This window comes from Myodes glareolus, chromosome 10 (assembly GCF_982192425.1).
Source record: "Myodes glareolus chromosome 10, mMyoGla1.1, whole genome shotgun sequence".
NCBI classification, from domain to species: Eukaryota; Metazoa; Chordata; class Mammalia; order Rodentia; family Cricetidae; genus Myodes; species Myodes glareolus.
This window is the reverse complement of record NC_142035.1, coordinates 69,847,916-69,874,270: the sequence shown is the minus strand read 5'-3', so window position 1 is coordinate 69,874,270 and position 26,355 is coordinate 69,847,916. Positions and strand designations below refer to the sequence as shown.

Below are 26,355 nucleotides of genomic sequence, written 5' to 3'. Positions count from 1 at the left end.
GGGTATTGCCCCTTGTATTTGGGGCATAGATGTTAAGTGTTGAAATTTCCTCTTGATGGATTTTTCCTGTGACTAATATGAAATGTCCTTCTTAGTCTCTTTTGACTTATTTTAGCTTGAAGTCTATTTTGTTAGATAGTAGGATAGCTACACCCGCTTCTTTCTTAGGTCCATTTGATTGGTATATTTTTTCCCAACCCTCTACTCTGAGACGATGTCTGTCTTTGAGGTTGAGATGTGTTTCTTGTATACAGAAGAAGGATGGATTCTGTTTTTGTATCCAGTCTTTTAGCCTGTGCTTTTTTTATGGGTGGTTGAGTCCATTTACATTAAGGGATATTAATGACCTGTGATTGCTATCTCCTGTTAATTTAGTTTTCATCATTGGTGATGTTAATTTGTGTGTTTTTTTTCTTCTTTGGGATTTGCTGTTATGAGATCATCAATTGTCTGTGTTTTTGTTGGTGTAGCCATCTTCCTTGGGTTGGAGTTTTCCTTCTAGAATTTTGTGTAGGGCTAGGTTTGTGGCTAGGTATTCGTGAAATCTCGATTTGTCATGGAATATCTTGTTTGGTCCTTCTATGTTGATTGAAAGCTTTCCTGGGTATAGTAGTCTGGGCTGGCATCCTTAGTCTCTTAATGTCTGCATAATGCTTGACCATGACCTTCTGGCTTTCATTGTCTCCAGTGAGAAGTCAGATGTAATTCTGATAGGTCTACCTTTATATGTTACTTGGTCTTTTTCCTTAGCAGCTCTTAATATTCTTTCTTTACTCTGTATGTTTAGTGTTTTGATTATTATGTAGTGAGAGGACTTTTTTGGATCCAGTTCATTTGGTGTTCTGTAAGCTTCTTGTATCTTCATAGGCATATCTTTCTTTAGGTAGGGAAAGTTTTCTTCTATGATTTGTTAAATTTTCTGTGCCTTTGAGTTGAACTCTTCTTCTTCTATACCTATTATTCTAAGATTTGGCCTTTTCATGGTGTCCCATATTTCATGGATATTTTGGGTTAAGCTTTTGTTAGATTTAATGTTTTCTTTGACTGATGAGTCTATTTCCTCTAATGTATCTTCAGCACTTGAGATTCTCTCTTCCATTTCTTGTTTTCTACTGTTCGTGCTTGTGTTTGTGATTCCTGATCTTTTTTCATGATTTCTGTTTCTATAATTTCTTTAACTTGTGTTTTCTTTGTTGTTTCTATTTCAGTTTTCAAGTCCTGGATAGTTTCTTTTATATATTTGATTTCTTTTTCTTGGTTTTCTTTAAGTGATTTGCTGATATCTTCCAATTTTTTGTTTGTCTTTTCTTTCATTTCCTTAAGGGAATTTCTCATTTTATCTTTAAGAATTTCAAACATTCTCTTGAAGTTATTTTTCAGGTCATTTTTCTTCTGGTTCATTTATAGATTTTTTTTCTTTTTTCTTATTAGATCTTAATCTCTTATTAAGACTATGATCTAAGATTATCTCTGTTACATTCTAGAAATAGATCTGTCTATGCTTTCACTCCTTGGTTATAGCCAAGGCTTCTGTGCTTATTAGAATCACCAGGTAAGGGCTAGAGAGTTGACTAGGTGTTTAAGAGCATTTGTTTCTTACAAAGGGCCTTGGTTTTATTCCTAGCATCCATGTGGCACACAGACATACATGCAAGTAAAACACTTAACACGAAAAGCAATAAAGTAACTAAGTCTTTAAAAAAGAAATTCTCAGGGAACTGGCCCTCATAGATCACCTTGAGAGTATTCATTCTCCATGATGCACTGAAGCCGTCAAGAGCAATTGCTATACATTAGAAAAATAAGATCTAAAAAAACTGCTCATTTCAATAAATTTATTACATTTTTAAAATGATGTTATTATTGAATATAAAGACATACCAGAAAAAGAAAAATGCTGTGGACTACTAAAACGTGGAAAGAAATGGCAGTGCATACACACCTTCTATGTCACATTGTAGGAGTCTGTGTATGTACATTTTGTTTTCTATGCTTAGGATCATACCTGGAATGTCATGCATCTTAATAATGCAGAATGCTCTACCAAAAGCTTTATCACCAGCCGAGAAAAAAAAGATTTTTTTTAAAGGTCTGGTTTTCTGATTTTTCTTAACTTTTTTCAGAAGTCCTGTTATCATTCTGTTGGCAAATGCTAAATGTTGTGCCTTTACTAGATTCATAAAATTTCTAATTATTATTTGTACAAATCTCTTTTACATGATCCCAAAGTTATAAAATTAATGTGTGTGCTAAATGTAGACCATAAAGAATAACCAAGCTTCAATCCTTATTCTGTTGTTAATTTTATAATCATGGGCAAATCACTCAGTGTCTTAGGTGTTATACATATAGTTCAGATGATGGAGACTGTAACTAATTATATGTTAGACTGAAATTGAAGGATTAAATGACATAAATATACCTATTTCTTACTGGGCTTTTGTTTAACATTTAGTCTATTTCTTACTGGGCTTTTGTTTAACATTTAGTCTCTAAAATTGGTGTATTTTGCAGTGGTGAGAAAGCTGGCTTATCTTTATTTTGTCAGAGTTGTCAAATCAGGAATTAGTGGATGAGAATATAATAGCACCGGTTTTAATAATCATTTGTAAACTGATGTGATCAAAATCTGGGATTGTACACCATCAGTCAACAATGTGCATGTGAGATAATCAGTTAGTTAGACACCACTGTATTGGTTCTTTTTATTTTAAGGTATATAATGAACAGATTCGTGACCTCTTGACAAATTCAGGACCACTTGCTGTCCGGGAAGATGCCCAAAAAGGAGTGGTTGTTCAAGGTCTCACTTTACACCAGGTATGCTTATGAATGTCTTTTCTTTTTAGAGTAGCAAATCTGCAGATTTCCATTTCTACCAGTTTGACTCGACTGTGTTTGGGGAAAAAAAAAAACCCAACTAATGAACTTTAAGACTAAAGTAAAATTACAAGGAATCTAAAACTAAGAGTGATTTTTCCAAGGTCACAGAGATGCTTGCAGAATAGATATCAGAACTGAGGATAACCTCATTTTACTTTATTGACTTTTCTTGTATCATCTTCTTATGAAATAATTGATGGATATTTTCCCTGCTAAAAATCTGGCTGAAAATTTATTATTCTGTTAATTATGTTTGTATTTTTATCTCAGAGACTAGATTTTACCCCTTACTCTTTGTATAGCACCAAGTACTAAAGAGATGATACATAGTCAATATTTATTAAAGAATAAATTTATATTTAGCCTTTAAAACTATTGAGTAAGTTTACTAAGGGTCTGCTATTTAGCTCAGTGGTTGAACATATTCCTCATATTCATGGGGCCTAACATTTGAGTCTCTAGCACTTAAATAAAAGTTAGTTGAAAATTTAAAGATCGATTACTAAATTTTTTTTTTCTATTTGAACTCCTAGCCCAAATCCTCAGAGGAAATATTACAGCTACTGGACAATGGAAACAAAAACAGGACACAGCATCCCACTGACATAAATGCTGCATCTTCCCGTTCTCATGCTGTTTTCCAGGTATCAGGCCTTTAGTCTATTACTCTTATGTTGGAATTTAAAATAAAGCCAAGTTGATAAATAATTTTCATATGTGTCAGCAAAATCTCTTCTATGGATAGGTCTCTTTCTCAGGGCTTTAATTTGCAGCTTTTGTTTGCAATATTACTTTGTTTTAAGATATAATCTCATTAAGTTGACCAGGTTGGCTTTGACGTCACTTAAGTAGTACTGGCCAGCCCTGACTTCATTTCATTTTACCCCAGACTCCTGAGTCTCTGGGATTATTGGCACTGTGACATCTTGCCCACTATTAGCATGAATAGTATATTCCATACAATAAGTACTAAGATGCCTTCCCAGCCCACTTTGTTCTTGAAAGTGCTTCAACATCAAAAATATTTAGAATTGAGATGACATACTACACTTCCAATACATGGGTTTCTATTTTTGTGACTTGCAGAATTTCTTGAAAATAGAGAATATTAAAGTGGAAATGGGAGATACTTACCATATAATCAACTGATTCTTTAAGAACGATTCAGTACTGCATTGGAGAAAGTATCCACAAAGATCCAAAGCCTCAGATATTAGTATTCATTATTGATTGTAGTTTCTGGTGCTGTTCATATCCAGATGATTATTTATGTAAAGTTTTACTGTAGATTATGTGTTATGGTTGTTTGTGTGTCTTATGTATGTACTTAGGTATAGGTGTCCCATGGTGTATGTGTTGGGGAATCTCTACTCTTTCCACCATATTTGGATTCGTGAACTCTAACTCAGTCATCAAGTGTTGGAGGGAGGATGCTTGTTGGTTCCCATCGCCCGGCTACCTTAAACCCTGAAGTAATCACACAGAAACTGTATTATTTAAATCACTACTTCCCCATTAGCACTAGCTTCTTATTGGCTAACTCTTACATATTAATTTAACCCATTTCTATTAATCTGTATATTGCCACGTGGCAGTGGCTTTACCCACAAAGTTTTGGCATCTCTGACTCTGGCAGCAGCTCCACAGCTTCTGACTCCAGACTCCACCCTTCTTTCTCCTAGCATTCAGCCTAGCTTTCCCTACCTACCTAAGTTTTGCCTTGCGATAGGTCCAAAGCAATTTCTTTATTCATTAACCAATAAAAGCAACACACAGAATAGACAGAAGGACTTCCCACACTAATCAAGCTTGGCAACAGGCAACTTTTACCCTCTTTGAAATTCATCTTCTCAAGAAGTAATTGTTACAGTCGAAAGTGGTCGTATTAAGCCATTCCGATAGTTTTCATTCAGTAGGTTCACTGATCTTTTCTCTTCCACTAACATTTTCTTTATCAAATCTTCAGAGAAATGTTTATGACAATGGGATTTTGCCAGACTGTATTACATCTTTCCTATGTCTTCAACTCTTTCACCTGTCTTGTTTCAGTTGAAGTGTTCAAAGCAACTGAAGATAGTTATATAAGGGAGGCAGCCCATTTGATGGAATGCATACCTACTATACGCAAATTTCAAATTTTAAATCTTCAGCACCAGTTAAACTGGCATAGTGACTCAGACCTATAATTCTGGTGTTTCAGAAATAAAAGATTCTGAAGTTCAAGGTCATCTTTCACTAGTAAGCTTGTAGCCCACTAGTCTAATAAAAGAAGTTGAGTGGAATATGCCTTCCTGAGCAGCTGACATACTTGAATTGATCAAATTATAAATAGACAGTTTATTTTCACTCATAGGGCTGAAAGATTCAGTCTGCTGTCAACTGGTCTTATATCTTTGGAACCTATGGTGAAACAAAACATAATTGAATGGGGTGTTGCTTACCTTATAATCTGTATTTGAAAAAAAGTTAGTCTTCTATTATTTCCTTGAAGGAAATGCCACCTTGATCCAAAAACCTACTACTTGCTGCCCTCTTTGCTTTTTGTGAAGTGTAAGAGAAATATCATATGCCCAGGTTATTCGAAATTCTTGGAATTAAGTGATCTATCCACCATAGCCAAACACACATACACACACACACCACATACACACACCCTTCCCCACAATTAACCTGTACCTGTATAGACACAATTAACCTGTATAGACCTATTAGGTTTTCATCTAGTGATATCAAGGGGGATAAGACAGTCAACAAATGGGCCCTTGGGACAGCCTTTAGTATCTAAACTCATATGTACCAGTCTTTATTTTCATATTTTTCTCAACTTCAGTAATTCTGGTACTATAAGTATCAGACAGATAATACATTGTTATGCTGCCTTTTAAAAGAATGACTTTGTCTTCGTATATATGATTTTTAATGAAACATTTCTTTTAATTTTATTAAATTTTACCCTTATTTTTTCTTGTTCTATAATTTAAGATTTATTTGCGACAACAGGACAAAACAGCGAGCATCAATCAAAATGTCTGTGTAGCCAAAATGTCACTCATTGACCTGGCAGGATCTGAGCGGGCCAGCACTTCTGGTGCTAAAGGGACACGATTTGTAGAAGGGACAAATATTAATAAATCGCTTTTAGCCCTTGGGAATGTCATCAATGCCTTAGCAGATACAAAGGTAGGTACTATATGTTTACTTGCTAAATGTTTCGAAAAATAGTTTCTACAACATGTGGTGAATTAGATCTTAAACATAAGTGACTCTGAGCTATCTAGTGGTGCTATGTGAATGTCAGTGTCATTTTATGTTTGTTGTGTTGAGTGAGAGAGAGCATTTTGTGGTACTTTACGGGATTGAACACAATACCTCACATGTGCTAGGGAAGTCCAACTGCCCCTGGTTGTCTTTTGAGGCTGGATCTCAAATGAGTTGATTAATCTGGTCTTGGACTTTGTAACCTCTTGTTTCATCCTCCACTAGTTGTAATTACAGGACTGTTCCTCCAGACTCAGCAGTGGTTGCTTTTTTTCAGTCACCCAGCTTTGGACTTGATTGTAAGCAAATATTCAATGATCACTAGACAGCGAGAATGATAGTAAAATTGACAAGAAGTCATGAAAAAATAAAACCTTTCGAGTAAGTCTGTCTAGTTAGTATTTTATAATATACTGTAAACTTGAAGTAATACAAAAGAGTTAGGAAGGAAAGGAGGCTTAAGGTCTGAAGTGTAATTATGTAATAGGGTGTCTACTAAATGCTTTGAAGCATTTAAAATTTTTACATGCACTGTATAGCAGAAGTACTTACTAGTATGTAGTATATTTGACAGTATATTAAGTTGTTTCTAAAATGTGGTAATTGATGTCAGAACAGACTTAAAAACTTTAGGAAGACTGGGTAGTGGTGGTGCATGCCTTTAATCCCAGTACTCAGGAGGCAGAGGCAGGTAGATCTCTGTGAGTTCGAGGCCAGCCTGGTCTACAGAGCAAGTTCCAGGACAGGCTCCAAAGCTGCAGAGAAACCCTGTCTCAAAATACAAAAAAATAAATAAATAAATAAACTTTAGGAAAATTACTGTTAAATTGTTGAAGGTGTTGTTATTTTGATTTAGAATAATGTATTTTAAAATGATTATGAAGACCTTCATGAGAGAGCAAGTTACTAAATTCACATGACCATTGAAAAGCAGCATGTTTTACATTCAATGTTGAACACTCAAAGATTTGCACATGTTATAATACTGATTTGTACAGTCAAGCCTTCAAAGTGGAGGATGTTTGCCATAATTTCCACTTCTTTAATAGTAAAGTTATATGATGATAGCATTAATAACAGTAATGATTCTTTATATAAAATTTGTGTTGTTAAAATGAGAGCTGTATTTTTAATATATCTTTTTAATGAAATATATATTTTAATAAACTTAAGTATTTAATTTAATGAAATATTTTATTGCATTTATTTGTGTGTGTTTGTGTGTTTTGTCTGTGTGAGCATGTGGTCTCTTTATACACTTGTGGAAGTCAGAGGTTTGATTACATTTATTTATTTTCTGGTTAAATCTCTTTTTAAAAATTGATTTTCCTGCAAAATTCAAGATGTTATTTTTTTGGCTGTGTAGTACTCCATTGTGTAAATGTACCACATTTTCCTTATCCATTCTTCGGTCGAGGGGCATTTAGGTTGTTTCCAGGTTCTGACTATGACAAGCAATGCTGCTAGGAAGATAGCTGAGCACATGTCCTTGTGGCATATTGATCATCCTTTGGATATATACCCAAAAGTGGTATTACTGGAATTTTGCAGGAAAATGGATGGAGCTAGAAAACATTAGTTTGAGTGAAATAACACAGACACAGAAAGACAATTATCACATGTACTCACTCAAAGTGGTTTTTAAACATAAAGCAAAGAAAACCAGCCTACAAATCATAACCGCAAAGAACATAGACAACAATGATGACACTAAGAGAGACTTATAGATCTCATCTACAATGGGAAGTAGAAAAAGACAAGATCTCCTGAGTAATTGGGAGCATGGGGACCTTAGGGGAGGGTTGAAGGGTGGAGGGGAGAGGCAGGAAGAGGAACAGAGAAAAATGTAGAGCTCAATAAAAATCTATTAAAAAATTAATCAAACTGGTTTATAAAGGATTCTTGTTTTCAGATAGATTTAGATTCATAGAAGGTTGATAAGATGATGCATATTTCTTAATCCTACTTCAACTTGCTATGCCATGCCCTGTTGATACCCATGGGAGGCCTGCCTCCTCCTGCACAGAAAGAGGAGGAGGAGACTGGGGATGTGTCGAGGCTTGAAGGGAATGGGAGGAGAGGAGGAAGGAGAGAGTGCAGTCAGGATGTAAAATAAATCAGTGAGTTTAATTAATTTAAAAAAAATAGCAATTGTGATCTTACCAAGCAATTCAACCTCTAAGAAACTATCCTATGGGTGTAAGTATACAAAAATGTTAGCTTAGGTAGTCCTTAGTATATTGAATAAACAATGCTAACATGATGTCCTATCAATTTTAGAAAGATTGATTGATCTTCAATCATTGGTGGAAACAATCACTTAGAGATTTTTAGAGGATGAATGCATTCTTGTGTGTTGTTGCTCTTTGTGTGTTATCAATACTTTTATAAGTATCTAATAAATAGGAAACAATGCTTATTTCAAAGAAAAAAGGAGATGCACATCTTAAATATGTATCTCATGCCTAGTTTCCTTGTAAGTTTTTTGATTTGGGATGGGTTTTGCCGGGGGGTTGTTTGTTTTTGGTTGTTTGCTTGGGGTGTTTTGCTTTGTTTTGAAAATATAATCTTGCTTTGCCATCCAAGCTATGTACCAAGAAGGTGGGATTAGAGGCACTTATTGTCACGTTTCCTCTATTGAAATATATTTAAAATGTCACCTTTAACTGAAAAATCAATCTTGATCGTTGTTTTGTTGTGAGGTTTGTTCTTAGAGGTGTTGATTTCAGATGGAGTTTTTATTTATTTATTGTGTGTATGAATGTGTATGATGTTGAGGTCAGAGGACAGCTTTCCAGAGTGAGTCTCCCTTTTACCTTGTCAGCTACCTTTCTTTACCTACTAAGCCTCCTGTCAGCTAGTTGGGACTTCCATAGTAGTCACTGGGTAGTCAAGATTCGTTTGCATCCATTAAACACCAGTTTTATCAATGGACATTGCTTAAATTCCTCTAGTGAAATAATTGTCAATTTTCATTTCTATGTGGCAAATGATATAAGAATTCTTGTTTTGTTCTTTCAGAGAAGGAATCAGCATATTCCTTACAGAAATAGTAAGCTTACTCGCTTGTTGAAGGATTCTCTTGGAGGAAACTGTCAAACTATAATGATAGCTGCTGTTAGTCCTTCCTCTTTATTCTACGACGACACTTACAACACTCTTAAGTATGCTAACCGTGCAAAAGACATTAAATCTTCTGTAAGTGTATTTACTTTGTCTTGTTGTGAGACTGTTGGATATATGATATTCTGATAACTCTAATTGAAGTATTGATTATGGTTTAGTTTTTGTTAATGATTTTGACAATATTAGTTATATTAGAAATGTCCTGCCGGGTTGCTGAACTTTAACTTAGTCACACTTTTTGTGTCTTGTTTACTTATGCCGTGGATGTTGTTATTCGTTCCAGTGGGTGCTGGAGTACTCTGGTGCCTTTTGCTGGTCTTCACATCATGACAAGTAGTGTTTGGATTGCACCACTGAGTAATTAGCTAAGAATTTGATATATTTAGAATTTTTTATTTAATGTAATAAATATTTCTGGAAAATATTGCAATTTATCTGAGCACCTACTAATAATATCTACCTTGGTTTATAACATTCTTTACAAATGAATTTTCACATACATAACATTATGCTAAATCAAGGAGTCTAACAATGACTAGTTAGGGAAATGTTCTTTGCCTGAATTTTGGGACACTTTAAAAAACAAACAAGTGAAAACATACCTACTTTAAAACTACAGAAATCTGGATTAGAAGAGACCTCAGTTAAATTGATACGCTGTCCCTTTGACTACTCCCTTTCCTCTTTAAGTGTCTGAAGATGAGCAGTGTGACACCCTTTGAGAAATGTCCATATACTATTTATATAAAAGGCCAAACTATATGAGTGTACAAAGATTTTCACACATTTTTATGTCTTTACTCCAACTGATTGTGGAGTATTCTAGCTTTGTTTTTTATACTCCACATTACAACTGTTGGGCCAAAGCTTGAAGCAGTTTAAGTACTTGATTTTTAACTTACTTAAATAAGAAATTTCTAGAATATTAAAAACTGTTTAATTTCTTCCCCACTCATCTATAAATGTGGATGGGGTCATACTGTTCTAGAAAATATGAAAAAGAGTAAAAATCTAGTATGAACTCAAGCATAAAACAGAATTCTGAATTTCTTAAAAGAACAAAGAAAATAGGCAATTTTTATTATAGTATACAGAAATACTTGAGGGTATTTTTTTCAGTAAGCCAATTTGTTTATAATTTCATATACATGCATACCATACTCTCTTGTCACAGATTGTAAATTATGGTCATAATTAAACATGCTCACATAGTCATGGTTGTCAAAAAGTCAAAATTAGTGGAACAAAATTAATGAGATACAATGCCACTTTGTGCTGTGTTTAGCTATGTGATTATAATCCTAGTTTCTTTCTTTTGGCAGTTGAAGAGCAATGTTCTTAATGTCGACAGTCACATATCTCAGTATGTAAAGATCTGTAATGTACAGAAAGCAGAGGTATGTACCTTGTTCTCAGTGATACAGTAATTACCTGCAGTTTTTCCCTTAAGGGATACTTTATTCCTTACTGTCCAAAATTTAATAAATTTTCTATTATAGTAGAAATCTGTTTTATTTTATTAATTATAACTGAACTTTTGCTGCAGCCATGTATGATGGAGACAAATAATTTGATTTGTATTTTAATTAATGTTTTCTCTGCTAGATTTTAAGGTTAAAAGAAAAACTAAAAGCATATGAACAGAAAGCCTTGACTGACAAAAATGACTGTGGAAAATTAGTGCATTCAAACACTCAAGACAAAGAAATTGAAAGGTAAAACTATTAAACCAGCTGTTGAGAAATATGTAGTTATGAAATATAGTCTTACGTTAATAATAATCCCTTTTTTATGTATTATATATGTATATCTAACTATATATACTCAGTTGAATTCATAAAATTAATTGTCCTTTGTATTTGACACTTTGAAAAGCATTTCTTTTGATTCTATAGATACAAATATCAGAAGAAAAAGCTAGTTTTATCATGTGTGACATTAGTCCTTTTACATACTATGCCATTGACTGCTGTCATTCTGTTTTTCTTCCTAAACTTTATTTACAGCTTTGTAGATTATGTTGAGTTCTAGAGTATTAATTTTCACCTGACCACTATACCACTGTTTTTAAAGTAGAATTAAAAGTCCTAAATTCTTAAAACATTTTAAATGCCATATTCTGTAGTTTTTCAAAGAGTTGAAGATTATCTAACTCAAATATATTTCTATGTATCTAGAAAACCTAACTAACATGATTATAAGCTTGACTTTTATAGATGATTATCTACTAACCTATATTTCTTAGTTATACATTATGTTTTTGAATGAGGTAGACAAACACAATGCCTTAATCAAGATCAAAAATAACAAATACACATAATAACAAATTGACCTTAAATTTGTATCAATAAACCAAGATACATACCAATGCAAATCTCTGAAACATTTATAAACAGTATTTAGAAATTTGGGCATAATTCTCTCCAAACTGCTTCCTGCTTTTTGTTGAACGAAATAGTTTTTTGAGAGTGTTCAAAGCAAGGCTTCATGTGGTCTTGGTCCATTAAACCACATTAGTCTGGTTCTTATCTTTTGTGGAAACAAAAGCAGAACCTATTTTCCAAAGCAACAAATCCTTAGACCCAAATTTTAGAATGAAGATACCTTTAAAATATATAGGTTGATGTAAGTTAGCAGCCCACACAATGAAATATCTCTCTGTACTTAGCTCCTTCACTGTCAAAGAATTCAAAGAAAGCTCAATAATACACATAATCCAGACTCTCTGTGTATTTTCCATCTTTATGATTTCTTTAGTCTATGACTATCTGCACTCTGTCTTTTTAAAGACTTTGTTTTATATTTTGAACGATTTACCTCTTTTTCAACTTTCTATACTCTTTCTTTTCTCTCCCTGGCCTACGTATTTTTATCCAACATTGTGACCCACCTAGAGGTCTTTTTTGTCTGAAGCTATCTTTATTGCATTTCTATATTTCTGTTCTGACCAGGATGGCATTGTAAAAAGCTAAATGCTTCTTAAAAACTTAAGTATACAGCCCTGCCTGCTTGCTCCACCCAGTCCAACATGGAGGAAGTCTGTTCACTGCCTCTAAAACTGCTGGGTGGGAGCGTCCTCACCACCTCAACTCTGATAACCAGTTGGCCGATGCTGCCACCAAGTAACACACTGCCCATAAACCCCATTACATGCTTAGCCTCCTGAAGGAGCCAAAGTTTGCGCTGGCAGCATGGCCCAGAAAGCCACCATTTCAAAACTACTTGGCTTTCTGTTTTCTTGCTACTACTGAATCAGAAAGACCTCTCTTAAAGAAGCTGAGGCACGCTGCCAGCAAAATGCTGGATACCAAGAAGCCTTGCTTAACTTTGTTCTTTTATGTCTAAATTTACTTTTTAAGTCTTCTTAGGTTTTTATGTGGATATAGTTACCCATGTTGTTATGTCAGTTTGTTGTAGAAGGTTGCTCCTTTATTTCCAGCCACTTAGACCCAAAATAATCACTCAGAAACTATATTATTTGGAATATTGTTTGGCCAATAGCTTAAACATATTGTTAGCTAGCTCTTACTTCTAGAATTAACCCATCTCCATTATTTTATATTTTACCCTGAGGCTAAGGTTCTAACTGATGGCTTGCATCTGTCTCTGGCAGTGGCTCCATGGCTTCTCTTCACTCCACCTTCTTTCTCCCAGCATTCAGTTTAGTTTTCCCCACCTACCTCTGTTCTGCCTGCTCAGGCCTAAGACAGTTTCTTTATTAACCAATGGTATTCACAGCATACAGAGGGGAATCCCACATCATGTGTCTGCCTCCAGAAGGAATTGGGATTGAAGGTGTGCCCTATCACCTTCCGGCCCTTATTTGTCCTATCAAAGAAAACTTCTACTTTGATGTAATATTCTAATTGATAATTAATTTTGTTAGTTAAAACATGACAATAGTACTAATACTATACATGTTTCTTGGAATTTAAACTACTAGTTTTCCAAAACTGGAGTGATTACTTTTATAAATTTATTGACATTAACCATGTATAATTTGCCAGTTAAATTGTAGTTCCAGCTACTTCATTTCTGAGGCAGAAGGATTATAGTTTCAAGTCAAGACTGGAAACTTCGGATGATAGTATATCAAAATTGAAAGCATAGACACAGTTATGGTGATATAACTCATGAAGGAGTGCTTGCCTAGCATATGTGGGACCCTAGGTACAGGTTTAGTCCTTGGTACCACAGTTCTGGTGGAGGAAGGAGGGTGGACTTAAAAATTAGGAATCTTTTTTGAGTTGATGGCTTTAAATCATTCAACTCTCTCTCTTTCTCTCTCTCTCTCTCTCTCTCTCTCTCTCTCTCTCTGATTTTTAGTTGTGTCTGAGGGGATGTCTGTGTGTATATATATGTGCACATGGGTGCAGGTGTCTAGAGAAGTCAGAAACATTGGATTCCTCTGGAGCACAGACAATTGTTATCCATCCTAAGTTTTGGTTTCCATAAAACTTCAATAACATTTTTGTGAATTTTCTGAAGATAGCGGAAAAATATGTAATATTTTCTGACTCTAAAAGTTTTGTGACAGCAATATACAAAAGAGAATCATAAAAAGAAAATGCAATGTTTTTTTATACACAACAGTTGTAAGACTTCTTCTGTGACTATCCCAAGGAAGTAGTATGATATGATTTCCTGTGTTCCACCTAAAAAAATTAATATAAACTTTGTTTTCTAGTTAATTTAGATGTTCTAAATGACTGGAAAATACCTACTACACATTCTCTTAGGAATTACTTTTGTTTTGTTTTTTAAAGATGCTACCTAGAAACACTTGATAATGATTACTTACTTTCCTTAGTAAGCAGTAAACACCAAGTGTTTAAACCACAGAATTACAAATTTGACAGTATTCAACTCTGTCCTTGAATCAAAAAGTTACAAAAACTAAGATAGTGTCTTGGGGTATAACCTAAATATAACTTATCAATTAATTTATTGGCACTAGCATTGGTGTCATAGAGTACTGTGCAATCACAATGTCCACATGTACTTCCTATGAAATATTCATCAGCTTAACAAACTGCAGGGCAGTCAATGTACTGTGGTTTATCTTCACTCCCAGGAGAGTTTCATTAAGAACTACTGACGTAAATTGGTAGTACCTTTACCACAGATCTTTACAGATATTTCTAGTGCCAAAGAACATTTATTTCTTAGTGCACAGACTTGGTTTTATTTTAAAGACTTTGTAACTACTTTTCTTAGATAATTTTGCCTGTGTCAGATTTTTGATAAGACTGAAATATTGTTGAGCCCGGTGTTCTGTTAGTTAGAAGTTGCCAAACTAAGCATTGCCTCAATTTTTCATAGGATTTTTCAGTTTTGAATCATTGGCTTCTTGAGTCTAATAAACTCTACAAATTAGATTCTTTATTTTGCCCTTTGGCGAAGGAAACTACAACCTCATTTCTAGGTTTGCCACATTGTTAACTTGGATGTTTTGGGTCCTGCCAGTGTCAGTTGACTTTTTGCCAAGCTGTAGGGGGTACCTAACCGTATGGTGGATTCTCACTATAATAATCTTTGAAGCTAAAACTGGTTCTCTCACTTTCCCTAGGGGGCCATGGACATACCATATGATAATGCCCCCTATTGCTTTTTCTTCACAGTAAGCCAACACCAAACAGCACATGATGCTCTGTTGCTAATAGGGCTGTGAGAATTGTCACAGTACAGATCCATGTTACCGTTCGTTCTTTGCATTTTTGCTAAGCTTTAAGACTACATATGATAAAATGCAGCATCTTATTATCAGAGGCCTTGTGACACCTAAATATTTAAATAACATTATTTTCTTTGCAGGAGAAAAGCCTACAGTAGTAAAAATTAAAGTTGATATTCACTTCTAAACATTTTTATGGTAGGAGAAAGTTGTTCTCACCTACCTACTATTTATCATTGAGTATAGTCTGAATGATATATGTTATTTAAGTAATCTGTATATTAGATAATATAAATTTAATAAAATATAATGGTGTGTTTTATTTTTGGTAGATTTCAAGAAATTCTAAAATGCTTGTTCCAGAATCGAGAAGAAATCAGGCAAGAGTATCTGAAGTTAGAAATGTTGCTTAGAGAAAATGAACTGAAGTCATTCTATCAACAACAGTGCCATAAGCAAATAGAGATGCTGTGCTCAGAAGACAGAGTAGAAAAGGTACTTCACCACTTAATGTCTAAACTTCAGAGAACATGGAAATCTAATTCCTGAAATTTGATAAGCACCATTTTTTTACTCAACCATTTCTGAAAAGTATAGAAATGCTGTGAGAATCAGAGGAAACTCTAAATAGCAAACTTTAGTTTCATGTGGCTCCTTAGGGACAGAAGCAGCCTGTGCAGTTGTAGGTGACACTTTCTGTAACACCCGATTCTGTGTTACCCTCTCGGTACAGTTTGCGCACCACTATACCTTACGCGAGTATGGGCAAGGGCCTGGAGATTGAAAGAACACACAAGAGACCTGGGTCATTTGAAAGGAGATCATCTGAATGCCGTTTATTCAATTTAGGGGAATCCTTATATACCTAGCTGCTGCACAAGGATTACTGCCCAGGCAGGTGGGAAATTACCATACCAAAGATGAAACAATGCCCTACAGCTAATCACCAGGCCAGGCAGAGGGAACACAGGAACAAACAGAATGTTTAGCTGGCTGACCTGAAACTGTCCTCAAGATGCACCCCAGGAGCAAGGGTAGACTGGGCCCTACAACTTTCCAAATCAGGCCAAAAGGAGAGTATCTGTTATTATTCAGAAAACAGTACATTTTCACTTATCTTGATAGGCACTTCTACAAGATCCTAACCAACTTTTAGTATTTTCAACTGTTGTTTCTGTTTACCGTGGTGAGCTACTCTCTACTCCACAGACCAATCTTCACCCCCCACCTTTGATTTGAGCCACTAACAATGCACTGACTTAAAAACAAGAACCTTCAAGTACAACTAGAAAGGTCAGAGATCTACACCCCTTCATACTATGGAAGAAAGGACCATATCAGAGGGAAACGGGCAAGGAGTAAGAAAAATTGTCTCATCTGAAGACTTATTAATGGTGTTCATTCCAAAATGGTTATGGTCCAAGCTTTAGCGAACTATATATTTTACTTAGAAAATGCCTAGAGTTGACATATAACATGACATCAAACCAGTGCTACCTCTGAGAAATCTAGAAAAAGCCATGCAAAACTACCCTATGAAATAAACCTTAACTCTATCTTTTACATTCACTGTAGGTAAGAGTCAGCAGACTTAACATATAAGACAGAAACCCTGAGAATTTAGACACCAGAGTAATCCAGTGAAAACTAAAAATGGAGTATTCAAAAAAGGAATAGAAAACATCAAAGATAAAGATACTACCAATAAGGAATACCTAAATGTGAAGGTCACAATGTGGGGAAAGCAAATGTAATTTTTAGAAATTATTTATTAAAAATCTCATGTTATCATACAGTACCAGGCAATGCTTAGGCAGTATTCACTTAGTTGTCAGAAAACTCTGTGACGTATTTAATAATCTTCTTTCTAAGCAAGACCAAGGGCAAGTCATTTTGTCAAAAAATAGTGAGCAACCTTAGGTAGTTTAACTATGGTTTAAACTCTTGTAAGCTAGTGCTAGAACTTGCACTTTACCTCTGCTCTTTTGCATGGTGAATACTACAGAATTCAGTATTTCGAAACTGGAAAACAGGTCTAAGAAATTCAAACCAAGTATAACATAGCTAACACGTAGACAAGATGTTTTCAACCCCTGTGGGAGTCAAACATTTCATAAGGGTTGCTTAAGACCATTTGAAAACACAGATATTTACATTACAGTTCATTAACAGTAGGAAAATTACCGTTATTAAGTAGCAATAAAATTAAATTTTGGTTTTGGGGTCACCATGACATGAGAGACTGTATTAAAGGGGCACAGCGTTAGGAAGGTTGAGAACCAACCGCTCACTGTTTTACATTCTAAATCCTGTAGAACTGACAATCGAGACTGTCACAGCATAGTAGTGGTGGGCTTTGTTTGTTTATTTGTTTTTTGTTGCTGTACCTTTGCTCAAAACAATATTTACACCTAAAATTTTAGAATCATGTTTTCTATCTCAAGGCCTGTTGTTTTCTGAACATTTGGTTCCTTGAATGTATAAAGTTCTCTCGGTCTCAATGGAGAAAGGTGCCACCTTTATGTCCTGAAGACCAATCACCATAAGGAATACATTTGATGAGCTCAGAATTATCCTTTTTTGAGTTTTCAGTTAGATCCGTTGTCTTTACGTCCATAGAATACTTCTTGCCCACATTCCTGGAGTCACAATAACATTTGTAAATGTTAAGGCCATGTAGATGTAATTTAGCCACTAACCACAATCAAGGATAACCCCTTTAATTTCGTTTTTCAGAAGATAAAATGACTAAAGACTCATTGAGATTGACTTACTTGAGTTTTCACACTTTCTGAATAACACATTGCCCACTTTCTGCTCTATCACTCCCTAAGCTTCAAGTTTCAGATTTTTTTCTACCATTAAACTTGTCTAGTACTTCAAAGACCTTTGTTTATTGCTAGACTTAGTGTGTTAGAGATTGCTAATGTGATTTACAGAAATATTTGTTTTCTTATAGTTACAGTTCTATGAAGATAATTGATTATTTTCCAAAGCAAAAGACAGCTTGTGAGAGCAACAGCATTGTTTTACATCCTTCCAAGTCTATGCCTGTCTGCACAAAAGTTGTGTTCTCTTATCAGCTTCTGTGATTTTCTGTAGTGACCTTACACCTCTGTTAGCTCCTGGAAAACTCTTAGCCTGAAGTACCATTAGGAATTTAAAAGACTGGCTAGAGAGGTGACTCTGTGGTTAAAGCATTTGTTATTCTTGAAAAAGACCTGGGTTCAGTTTATAACACCACCGATGCAGTGCCTGACAACCATCTGTAACTCCAGTTCTTGGTGATCTTATGGCCTTCTCTGACCTCTGTCCATACCTAACATCTAAGCATACACATTCAAATAAATCAGTCTTTTTATAAATTTGTAAAGAATTAAAAATTATTTTGACCTAGTAAATCCCCTGCAAGGACCCAGGCATCTTCACATGAAAACTGCAGGTGCCCATAAGTTCCCCGAAGTTAGGGACCCTTGCAGTGTAGCATTTGTTGTGTTAGCCTTTGTACTCCATCCGTCCTCTTTTGGGAGAAGATGGGGATTTTGTTTGTTTAAGCGGCTGTTTTGTTTTGCTAAGGTCTTGCCATGAGAAAAAAAAAAGGATCATTTATCATATGATTAGAGAAATGGCAATAAAGAACTAAGAACCTTGATGAGAATAACTTTGCTTATCAACCACTATCCCTGTCATTTGACTCTAGCCTCCTGTGAGTCTGTCTTCCCTTGAGCATTTTGTTTTCCAGGAAAGGAAGTTAAATGAGTTATATAGATAACTAGAATCTGTCTGTGACTTAATAGCAACCACACTGGTTTAACGCTAAGTATTTACAAGCTAATATCATGCACCAAAATGAAAACGGTTTTTTTGCTTATGTTATCTGCCTGAAAATATTAATAATTAGTAATTTTTAGAAATGCTAAAAATAATGATTTATTATTTAAGGAGGACAGGGTCTTTGACCAAGTACGCACAGCTCTGCTCTATTTGTGGATGCCCGTGCTTTACTTCAGAACCAGCTACAAGTGATCCTATCTCTGAGGACTGATTCTTTCATATATACCCATCATATATAGCAATTATTTAATTCAGTGACCATTGGCAAATTACCAAGACCAAACTATTCTGAATAATGTCTCCCGTGTTAGCATGCATAGCCTTTGGGCTAAAAAAAATCAGAAGACCAAATCTGACCAAAAATAGTCATGAAGATGTAAAATATCAAAGACAAGGTATCCATTGTGGTATTCAACCTGACCATAGGCAAGGTCAAGTATTGATATATACCCCCGATTTTTTTTTTTCTCTGTCATTTAGAGCAGGCAAATTAAATCAACAGAACCTTTTTTTTCTTCATATCTTTCAGATTGAAGACAAGAACAGAGTGTGCATGCTTTTTTTTTTTTCGAGTAAGGAAATCATGGAATTTATCTAACCTTATATGAACTTTACAAATGTATCATGCAAAAAAACTGATATAGCTTTCCATTTGACCACTGCTTTTCTTAAAGCCATAAACTCAAGGTGTAATTTTATTAAATGACTCACAACTGATTTGCTATTTTGCTATGATATTTTAATAGGAAAATAGCAGAAGGCCTTAACATATTGTACTATACCGATATAAGAAAATATGACTTTTTGAGTGTTATACACATCAAATATAAGAATTTAATATATTATTAAATACATTGTTGTGTTTCAGGCCACATGCAAACGAGATCACAGACTTGAAAAGTTGAAAACTGTTCGCTGTTTCCTCGAAACAAAGAAGGAAGAGGTGTTGAAACAGTTTGATGAGAATACTAATTGGCTTCAGCGAGTGGAAAGTGAAATGAGGCTCTTAGGTCAAAATGGTGACATTCCAGAGGTACAAATATGTATATATGTGCTCAGATTTAATCTTAAAGACTGAGCTCCTTAAATTTCTTGTGTTTCTTGTTGAGTAAATATCTTTCGTGTGACGACTGCTGCCCTGCTTCTATGGGATTTAATTAATTCACTTCTCTGTTTTAATGACTATGTCCTTAATTCACTGATTACCTTATTGGTTTGTGGTTTTTGCTTTCAGAAGGTTCAGTTTACTTTTAAGTGTTTTTTAAGTAAATGTCCTATATGAAGTAACTCTTAATATAGAATGAAGCAAGTGTTTCAAACTGGTTGAGGCTGCATCATCTGGGCCTCTTACACTTTTCCTCTCACAACCTCTTTTTCCCTGAGAAAGTGTTTTGTGATCATGAATATATAAGTATGTAATAGATTTACAGATCAAGAGTTTACACATTATAAATAAAGGAACTTATTTTAAAGCAGTAGTTCTTTTGTGAGTGAGAGTGTGTCTGTCTGTCTGTGTTTATCATTTATTAAAGACAAAATCAAATTTAAGTACTAATGAAATAAATGGTCTTGTTATTAGGGCAACTTTTTAGAATTCATCAGTTTTTGTGGTTTTTTTATTGATCTGGAATAGCGAGAATGTTACCTTTTTATATGGATAGTACAATTTGGCAGAGGTTTACTTAAGGCCATTTTCGAAATGATTGGAAATTATTTCGTGATCTCAGCAAGCCAAAAGTCATTGCTGATGTTTTATGAAACTCAACCAATATCTCAAATAGTGGCTGGTAAAAATCAAACATAGCATAGTAAAATCCAAAGATACAGAAATTCGATACTTTAGTTGCTGAGGAACAAGTCTTTATTCTCTGTGAGCCATTGTGTTTCTGTAGAATAGAAATCTTCGAATGTACAGTAAAAACAGTACAATTCTTACATTCACTATTCTTGAATTAAAGCAAGTGTGTTTTCAGGCAGCTTTTATTGACATTAACCAGTGCAGAGTGCTATGTATTAAGGGCCAGTTTTACAGTGAAGTTGTGATTCAGTTTGAGGATACGCAGCCCAAAACACATCTCCTATTTACATGTTTGATGTTGAATTAACTTGTGATCCTTGTGTATTCAAAACCTTTTACTGTGGCTCTATATTCTCAGCGCCCTATATTCAGGTTCATGCCCCAGCATGGGAGTGCACCCACCAGTTAAGAAGCTGTGAAGGGAATAGTTATGTTTTAAACTTATATATTCATTTAAAACTTAGCTAAAGTATTTGTATTTTTAGCATATTGCTTGCCTTTTTTTAATGTTGTAATGTTTATAAAGTTAATATCATTTGAGTTACTTGTAGTGAATTTAGTTTTTTAATATGCTGGCACATAATCTTTCAGATAATCTAGAATTTTTGTTTCTGGTTTGTTGAAAGGTCTGTGTTGCCTTGGCTGTCTTGGAACTCAGTATTAGGCCCAGGCTGGCCTTGGATTCATAAAGATACACCTGCCTTTGTCTCTCCAGGCCTGATATTAGTAGTGTCTACCCCCAGTCTGCTAACACTTCTAGCAGTATTATCGTATACCAGACTATGAGCCATTACTTTTTAGCCCTTTATATATTTTATTATAAATAGCTCAAGAAAGATAACACTTTCTAGTTCTACCACCTAACTCCTTGTTCTGTTTTTGTAAGATGTCTCACAGCTGAAATAATTATCTAGCCTTAAGCACTTACTTGTATAAACAAAGTGTGAGCTGACTTCACGGAGGGACTTACCCAAGGTCCTGCAATTCATGGCAAACACTACTTTTTTTTCAATTTGAAATGAGTGCTCATTTCAGTGTGTGTGTGTGTGTGTGTGTGTGTGTGTGTGTGTGTGTGTGTGTGTGAGTGTGAGTGTGTGTGTGCAGTACCACAATTGTATTTCAGACTAACACCAACAGTATCACTCTTCAGTGTCCTGTCCCTACTGTACGCTGTGATGGCTGACCAAACCTGGCACAATCTGGCACCCTGTTTTTCTAAAGCTTACTATGCCCTCCCATTGTACTCTCTACTTCAGTGGTTAGCTGACTTGTATTTCTTGTACTTGTGGTCTGCTCTTCAGATGTGATCATTGGTATACTGAGACAAGAACACACTAAAATTACAGTCTTGCCATCTACCCAGGATCTATGATGGATTGGGTGGAAGAGTGGTTGCAGAGGATAAAAGCTAAGGAAGAGCTGGGTTTTATGGTTTGTTTGTTTGTTGTATTAGGAAGGCATTTGGGGTTCTTTGGAAAACATGTTTGCACACTTATTTGATGTTCTAACTGAAAAACTATAAGGAGATCAAGTCAGATGAATCAGTTCAGCCTTCCACGTTAGTCAAGTAAACTGATCTCCATAAAGGCCATGTATTTGGCTCGAGTTGACATTTGTTTCAAGACTGAGCATATCCCTAAAAATCAAATGACTCATAGGTCAATCCTCTAGACATATCCTGGTTCCATAAAAAGTGTTTTTATCCAAAATACATGATATATTTCTTGAAGTATAAAGGTGAATTATGTAAATGAATTGTGCTGGCTAGTTTTATGTCAACTTGATGCAAACTAACGTCATTTTAAAAGACAAAACCTCAGTTGAGAAAATGCCCCCACCAGATCGCCTTTGGGCAAACCTATGGTATATTTTCTTGAATCTCAAAGTAGCATTTCTTTGTCAGAGTTCCTAGTTATCAGTGGTATGAGATGTATTTTATATGTAACAAGCCTGGTAAAGAGGCTATATTTCTTTGTCCTTAGTAAAACATTAACTCTTTATGTATCCTTTTGTTCTTGAACATAATAAATTTGATAATAATAATAATAAAAAGAACCCCACCCCATTCCAAAATCTCAATCTGTACTTTAGACAATCCATGTTCAACTGTAGACTAGCAAGAAGTGTGAAAAAAATTGAAATGGAATACCAATTTTTTTCCTATAAGATAACTCCAGGCATAACTCTGCTGTTTATTAGATTGTAGTTTACCAATCCAAATGTCCCAGAAACACATTTTATTACACAGTTAAAGATGCTAAAACTGCTGGGGTATTTTTTTTCTTTCATATCTCTTCATATTCTCTGAGGTGATTCTTTTTTTTTTATTAAGGATTTAGTGAATTTCAGAAGAAAAAGAATATAAGTGGTAAATTAGAGGGCACCTGACCCTAAACAGAAGAGCATTGGGAAAACTGAAATATTCAAGAGACTTTTTTATTCTTTTCCTAACATGAGGCTTGTTAGAAGAGTATAAGGGATGAGAGAAAGAATTGTGCAGCATGCAACTCAACACTGACCTGTATACGGAACTAACTGATCATAGTCCATCCTCGGATGAACCTTACCCTCTAGTAGAAATGCAACTGCACAATGAATAAATAGCATTCTTATTGGTCAGTACTGTCGCGGTGTGGGGAGATAGAGATTGTCCATCCTTAAGTGTAGTGCTCAGGGAATCCCTCTTTTAGTGGTGGCATTTAAGTAAAGACTTCTGGCACAACTGTTTTTTCACAGTATTGTAAAAAATTAGGTCAACAGAGAAGCTGTTGTCATGGTATGCCTTTTTCCAGATGCCTAACATTTATTTTTCTGAAGAAATTTAAACTCTTACCTTGCTGCTAAGTTCTTGGCTATTAGTTTTATGTTCAGGTTGACACAAACTAAACTCATTTAGACAAGATTTCTTATAGTCTAAAATCTTCAGCGTGTTTTTTACAACTTTAAAAAAACTTGGTATCTACATGAAATAAGTTATATTAAAATTAGACTAATTCTTTAAAAACTCTACAATACATTTTTCATTATTTTTCCTAGGTACTCAGTAAAGATCTTCATTGTCACCATTTTCGGCTCCAGACTAGAGACCTGAAAACACAAATGGGATATTTGAAGGCCCTAGCTTGTCTCCAAGAGCGGCAGCACAGTCAGACTGAGGCGTAAGTACATGGCATTGGATAGTCCACCAATCTTAATGCTACAGGAAATAGAAATTTATCTGAGAAGGGATTCATTAATTTGAATTGTTGGTCAGCATCAGAAAACATTGAGAGAATGTGAAGGATATGGTTCTTTCCTAACAACTAATTATTTATAGTACTTTGTAGTTTTTCAATGTATTTTATTTTTTAAGATTTTGTGCTAAAAAAATTAAAACTGCTATTAACACCAATTAGATTAGATAATTTTTGGTTATTAGTAATTCCAGAATGATTTTTGTTTGTTTGTTTGCCTTCTCAATCTTCTACCTTCTGCACTCATCCCAGTCTTCAGATGAAGTCTGGGTCCCATAACCAGTGCCCAGTAGCCAAGTCTGATAGCATCACCTGTAGCTTGCCTACCTGTTTGCTTGGACTAGGAGACATATCCTGTTTGCCAGCCCATCCTTCTGTAGTCACATGAGACATGTAACCACAGAAAAATCCATGTGCTCAGATCCCATTACTATTACTAGCTTTTAAGGAGAATCAGGTATCTCAATTATTTTATAATCTTTATTATTTAAATAATTTTCTTTAACAGTTTCACACATGTGCAAAATGCATGATGACCATTCCACATCCACCCCTTCTCCAATCTCAATCCTGTCTTCTCTCCCTTCTTCCCTATGAATCACCTTTTCACCTTGCTGTCTTTTTCTGTTTTTTCTTTTCATTTGGTTTTGGTTTTGGTGTGTGTGTTTGGTTGGTTGGTTGTTGTTTGTTTTTCTCTTTTGTTTAGTTTGGTTTTTTTCTCTTTTATTTGGTTTGGTTTTGTGACCGATCAAGTTTAACCAGACCCATCTATAAGATCATAATTATCCATTGAAGTCTCCTGGGCTCAGGAATGGATATGCAACTGGAGATAGTGGTTCACCCTTTCCCAACTTCTATCTTTTCATCAGTAATTCAGCAGTAACCCATAGGCACCTTGAGCCTTTCTCCCTTCCTCGGTTGATTTTTGACAGGACCAGTCTTGTGTGTGCCTAATGTTGGTCACAGCGGTTGTTATACATTCATGGTTGCAGTGGCTGCATCAAATCTAGAGAATGGTACTTGCAGCCCTTCACCCTATCTTCCAGCTCTGAGATGCTTTCAGGCACTTCTATCATAATGATCCTTGAGCCTTGGAAAGGGTGGTGTAAATGCCTGTTTTAGGGCTGAGCCCTCAGGCATCACTTTTTCTCAGCATCTTTGCTGGCTGTGAGTCTCCAGATTCATTATTGTTCAAAGCAGAGACTTCTCTGATTAGAGTTAATAGTAGTGCTTTTTTTTCTTTCTTTCTTTTCTTCCTTTTTTGCATGGGTATAAACATAGAAAATTTTAAACAGAGATAATCAGTTTATTCAATAGTACTGAGTTACCCACTTGGCCTTTGACTTCCCCTGGCATTGGTGCTAACAGGCTTCAGTCACAAGCATGAATTCAGTCCCATGGATTGTGCTTCAGATCTAGTCAGTTGCTTACCCTTTTTTTAAATAATAGTTTTTTAATTTATTTTACATACCCCTGTCTCCTCTCCCCATGTCCCGTCCCTCCCCACCTTCTACTTTTGCATAAGTTGTGCCACATCTTGTCCACAAAATTGATGGGGTTTTGCTTTGGTTTTTGTACTAATAGGTTCACAGCTGATAAAACCACTGATACCTTTCTCCCTCTACAACCTTAATAACATCCTCCAACACTTATATTCCAGTAACCAAAAAAAAAAAATCTAAAAGAAATAGAGGATTTTCTGCATAAATGAGTTTCCAAAATGAAGCAAAAATGAAATAAATAATTCAAACAGCAATAACAGTGAATCAGCAATAAAAAGTCTCTCAAATAAAAATCTCCCAGGACCAAGTGGTTTTATTACAGATCCTGTCAGAGCTTCAAAGAACTAATACCAATGCAATGCAAAGTGTTCCATAAATGGAAAAGGAAGGAAAGCTTCCAACTGTATTACCCTGGTAACAAAACCCAGAAAAGTACACACATGTTACACACTGTTGTGATGAACACAGATGCAAAACTTCTTGATGTAATACTGACATACTGAATTTAAAAATCACATCAGAAAGATTCTTCATCATGATCATGTTAGCTTCATTTCAGAGATTTCAAGATTTCTGCATATATAAATCAATAAATACAATACATCACAAAAATGGACAGAAATCACAGGATTATCTTCAGAGACACAGAAAAGGCCTTTGACAAAATCCTATGTCCCTTCGTAGCATAAATCCAAAGAGACTAAAGATGCACAGAGCACACCTCAGCACAATAAAGGCTCTATTTCACAGACCTGTAGCCAGCATTGGACTAAATGGAAGAAAGCTCACAGCATTCCCACTAAGGTTAGAAGTAAGACAAGGGAGCCCATTCTTTTTACTTACACTAATTACAGTGCTTGAAACCTGAGCTAGGACATTAAAAAAGAATGGAGTGCCAGGTGGTGGTGGTGTACATCTTTAATCCCAGCACTTGGGAGGCAGAGGCAGGCAAATCTCTGAGTTCAAGGCCAGCCTGGTCTACATAGTGAGTTCCAAGACAGCAGGACTGTTTCACAGAAAAACCTTGTCTAGGGGGAGGGGATTTGA

General features: G+C 35.2%; 1 protein-coding gene across 1 annotated transcript in view; it reads left to right on the top strand.

Moving 5' to 3' along the window:
* Kif18a (kinesin family member 18A) overlaps nt 1-26,355 on the top strand; it is a 69,252-nt gene that overhangs the window by 8,989 nt on the left and 33,908 nt on the right. Inside the window, exons 4-12 of the mRNA XM_048443701.3 lie at nt 2,716-2,820; nt 3,417-3,527; nt 5,866-6,063; nt 9,163-9,339; nt 10,590-10,664; nt 10,873-10,982; nt 15,274-15,436; nt 19,644-19,808; nt 23,610-23,731. Coding sequence (XP_048299658.3) covers nt 2,716-2,820; nt 3,417-3,527; nt 5,866-6,063; nt 9,163-9,339; nt 10,590-10,664; nt 10,873-10,982; nt 15,274-15,436; nt 19,644-19,808; nt 23,610-23,731 — 1,226 coding nt within the window. The remainder of the gene's footprint in view (nt 1-2,715; nt 2,821-3,416; nt 3,528-5,865; nt 6,064-9,162; nt 9,340-10,589; nt 10,665-10,872; nt 10,983-15,273; nt 15,437-19,643; nt 19,809-23,609; nt 23,732-26,355) is intronic.